General features: G+C 32.4%; 1 protein-coding gene across 1 annotated transcript; it reads left to right on the forward strand.

The window, feature by feature from the left end:
• Positions 1 to 344: 344 nt before the first annotated feature.
• On the forward strand, positions 345 to 4,452 carry LOC127733891 (leucine-rich repeat and fibronectin type III domain-containing protein 1-like protein). The gene has a single exon (XM_052243338.1). It carries the CDS (start codon positions 606 to 608, stop codon positions 2,199 to 2,201), a length of 1,596 nt encoding a protein of 531 aa, XP_052099298.1. The 5' UTR covers positions 345 to 605; the 3' UTR covers positions 2,202 to 4,452.
• The last annotated feature ends 432 nt before the right edge of the window (positions 4,453 to 4,884 follow it).

Consider the following 4,884-nt stretch of genomic DNA (forward strand, 5'->3'; position numbering starts at 1 on the left):
AGTGCAAAGTTATGGGCGAAAAGAGGGAATCTTCAACTTTCATTGGATTATTTTGTATACTGAATGTGAAATAAAATAACAATTCATTCCCTTTAAAAGACTTGTTAAATTCTAGCAGAAATTTGAGAAGTTTTGTAAGGCATTTTTCTGTCTTGAGTTTTCCAACATGGAATGTTTATATCATTAACTCGTCAAATAATGTTTCTTACTTTAAATTCTACTGTAAAATGAATAAATGTTATCTTCAAATAACCCTGGTATGTTGACAGGGAAATCAATAAAATGACTTCCATTGTTTTCCAACAAAAATATTTACAAATCAGCAGACGATTGGACGCAGAAATTGTTTACAATGTTCATATCTTATATAATTTAAGCAGGTCTGATAATCCTGATAAAAATATTCAAGGGAAAGTAGTATCTGATTGAAATAACGTTATCCAAGAGCATTCGACTGTGCAGTTATAAATACCCCGACAGAGGTCGCTGTTTTAATCTATACATAACACAGAGAAACATTAACGATGAAGGATGCACGTTCTCGTTGGAGATTTACTTGGAATATTATTAAATAGAAATGAAATTAACTTCAATTTGGGTCAACAATGTTTCATAACATAAATGTGAAAGTTTATGAAACAATTTTAGAACTTCTTTTAATATTTTTGGGATGTAGCAGATTAGTTTCCTCGGCTTGTCCGGGGATTTGTTTTTGTCCACCGTTGAGTGACAATGTTTTTTGTTCGAGAAAAAATCTCCCGTTTATTCCAAGCGGAGTGTCCCCGGATACTGTGCAACTTAACATGAACGAGAACAATTTTCTAACACCTATCTTATTCAGGAGTAACTTTTCTACATACACAAAATTAGAGCATCTTTACATCAGTAGTTGTGGAATAGAAAGAATAGAAGTGGATACATTCGCAGACTTGACCAAACTACAATGGCTGGATTTAAGTAAAAATCGTCTTAAAGTCATTCAAGATTACTCGTTCCGCGGCCTAACACTGGAACATTTATTTCTCAATGATAATCCAGGAATGCGAATATCGAAAAACGCATTTGTTGGATTACGGACTATGGGATTATATATTCACAACTGTGCAATTTCTCAACTATCACTTGAAGTTATTAGACCAATGAACAGGACATTAAAATACTTATGGTTGGACGGAAATAAGTTTGAGAGTTTTCAAATAGATTGGTTGTATGTTTTTAGAACATTAAGCCATACAAGACTTGCTGGGAATCCACTTCATTGTAATTGTGAGGTAGGTTGGTTATTTGAATTTTACAAGAACAATTTAAAAATGTTCACTGGAGTAGATCCTCCATCCTGTCGCACTCCATCAAGACTCAGAGCCAAAAATTTTAATGAGCTATCCGCTGAGGATTTCCGTTGTCAATTACCAGTTTTCAAAAAGGTTGATGCCATTTTTGAGGAGCAAGTAGGGAAACTGAACTGTGTAGCTACAGGAGATCCAGTCCCAACAATACAGTGGCTGAAACCAGGAAACGGAGTAGAAACTTTCAAACCAAAGGCTAAGGCAGATTCTAATGACAATTACGGAATTTTGTACTTATCCGATCCCCAGGCAACCGAAGATTTGGTGTACAAATGTGTTGCTAGCAATCCGGCGGGGAATGTAACATTCTCCCTTAATGTCGTATGGCCGCCGAAATATTCCAGAGACCAATTTATAATAAATACACCAAAACCTACACCCCCACCGACTTTACCACCGACAAAAGCAATTCTGATTCCTGACCCCGAAACACTAGAAAAAGACAAATCAAAAGATAAGGAAAAATTAGACAAAATTTCAAAATCAAACAATGAAAAATCAGACATTCTGGAAAAATCAGACAAACAGATAAGCCCTGGAATTGAGACGCCAAAGAACACAGAAAATTCAAAAGATGATGCTTATGTTATCAACGCTAGCAAATCTGGAATGAGCATGAAAAGAGAAACAACTATTGATGGTGGATTTTCATTAACTGACATTATTGGTGCAGTCGTTGGAACATTCTTATTGACATTACTTGCGTGTATCGCCATATTCCACGTCGTCAATCGTCGATATAATCATAGTCTTATGTACAAATCTCAAAATGGATTACAGGAAAAACAGACTAACAATCATATAATTGTTGACGCACGAACAGAGCATATGAAAATGTTACAAAATAATATCTGAACAGGAAAAAGAAATTCGGTACTAAATCCTCAGGGAAAATGTGTTTCTGTTGAAAGGTGCTTTAACGGAGTAATATAGGAGGTGCAAAATTCTAGTCAGGATAAAGCACATATATACAAAATATATAAGGCCGAACATTTATCAAACTAATAAATTTATTGTGGAGGATTATTAATTTACGGCACTCATACTGTCATATCTTAAGTTTAACAACCGGCCATAAGGGTAAATGAATGTCAGTTTTACTTAAATTGGCCATAAACATTGATTGATGACCGGAACGTGCCCTAACATACTTACATGCTTCTTAAACGTACATGTATATAACTGTGTATTTATTTAGTTAATTAAGAATGTACACTATGGAACTATTACTCTAGTCGTCTGGTTAACATTGTTTATATACGTTAGAGAATAATTTTGTGTATACGAACTACTTCGAATTTGGGAGACATATCTATTCTCATAATTAACGCAACAAATTTTCTCACGTTACATTTTTCTATCCTAAATGATGATAAGTGGACGGAAATATAATAATGGCTATTTTCATTTAACTGTTATAACCTTTTTCTCCATTTTATTTCTGGTTTCCTAAATAAGTTTTCCAGAAAAATCAATAGTATAATATGTTAATGGCTGCTTATTTGATTGTTTTCCGCGGATTTATGCGAAGTTAATAGTTTTATCGTCAAGAGAATCTCTACATCCCGCTAGCTCTGCTCATTTGTTACTAGCTAATCGTACAGTTCTACTCTAATGCTCTGTAAACACGCTTCCAACATTATTTTGATTCAAATGCATCTGTCGAAACACTATTTGGTGTAAAGTGTCAAAAACAGAACAGAATGGTATTGTTCTTGAAGAAAATCACTTCATCGATTTCCACTCTTTAGATAATTGTAAAAGACGTAAAATTAAAATAGTGGCCAATCACTTCCATAGTCTTATAACTATATCAAATGCTCCAACGTATTCGTAAATTGCTTTTCTCCGCTTTAACATTTTACCCCAAGGGAATATTCTCTTTTTTCTTCACTGCATATACAAAAAATGTTATCGATTAAGACATATCTGTATGACAGAATATTTTCTTTTACCATCTTGTAGCCTTGATTGAAATCATTCCTGGTCTTATTATAGTCGAGCCGACTACAAGTCTGCTAAACAAATGTTGACTTTGAGGGGAAACAAGTTTATCAACACTATATGAACCAACAAAACAAGTTATTGAGATAAATATCTGGTAATAAAAGGTCAATCTGAAGGCTAATGTTGTTTTTATCACTTGTTTAAAAAGGTATTTTTATTTCACTTTTCACATTGTACATGTCCATTCAGTCGGGTCAAATAAGTTTAAATCAAGATTTTTTTCTCCCGGGTAGACCTTAATTGTTTAACACTCAAGGAGAAATGACAATAGTTTATTGTTAACAGAGAAGGAAAATAAATTTTTACTTTTAACATAATTTTTTTTATTATGAACATTAAATTTCCACATATTCAACTGTTATATGAGATAGAGCTATATTGGGCCTTGTTATATCTAATGGACCATACATTTTAAAAAGATGGTTCAATATAATATTCGATGAATCCGAAACTAAAGTTAATTCATATGTATCCTTACATCATTTTAATTAAAGTGTAATTTACAGTATGTTTGTAATATAATAGTTTAATATGTTTTAGCTATTGTATAAAATGTGGTACTCGTACATTTAGGAATATGATAAGATTTTTTCAATTAAGAATAATTTTAGTGTAAACTTTTTATTGTTTTTTTATTTGTTTGTGACTGCAAATTACACATGAAAGCGCTACACTTGTATAAATCAAGATGAATAAAAAGATGTTATTCGAAACAACACTTCTTGTAAAATATCCATCAAAAGTATTTGTTTGATGAGAAATGTATACGTTTCACACATGATAGGGCTGCATGTAAGATAAAAAGAGAGTTCGTGATAGAATGAAAGGTGATGCAAGGGTGAATGCACATGGAGAGGTTCACTTGATTATTAATGTTAGTGGGTATGGAACGTTTGAAAGGCTTTAGATAGTGTGTGTGATCGGGGGACATATTCCCACGTGTTGTTAGATGATTATTTTATATTGTGAAATGAAACTTCATATTCTATACACGTATTTAGTTTTATGCTGAAAGGAATTTATATACAAAGTTATTCTATTTATTTCACAATTCAGCATAAAACAAGCTATGTGATAAATAAATGATCTTTAAATGACATTTTTGTGTTATATTTCAGCCTATTATAAATATCTGTGCAGGATAGATACAGGATGAACAGTTGTGTATAGAGATTTATTGAGAGATTTATTGAGAGATTATTTGTACGTCGTTAAATGTCAGCAGTTGTATGGTTTGAATAGTCAAATACTTGTGTCAAGTGCTTAGTAGTTAGTCCATCTTGTCAGATGAACAAATATTAAACCCTTTGAAAATGTCTAATGGTCAATATGTAATTATAATTTTCCTTTGTAAGCGGCTTTCATGTTACGAAAATGTTTTCATAGGTCTTTGATAAAACCTGTCAAAAATAAAAACTGAACAGAAAAGGGCTGGACTATAAAACATTGCAAACTTACCAATCACTATCACTACAGCTAAGACTCGTGTGATAAAAATACATCATTATTTGGTTAGATTGTTTACTTTTTT

The sequence above is a fragment of the Mytilus californianus genome, unplaced genomic scaffold (genome assembly GCF_021869535.1).
Source record: "Mytilus californianus isolate M0D057914Y unplaced genomic scaffold, xbMytCali1.0.p SCAF_3, whole genome shotgun sequence".
NCBI lineage: Eukaryota > Metazoa > Mollusca > Bivalvia > Mytilida > Mytilidae > Mytilus > Mytilus californianus.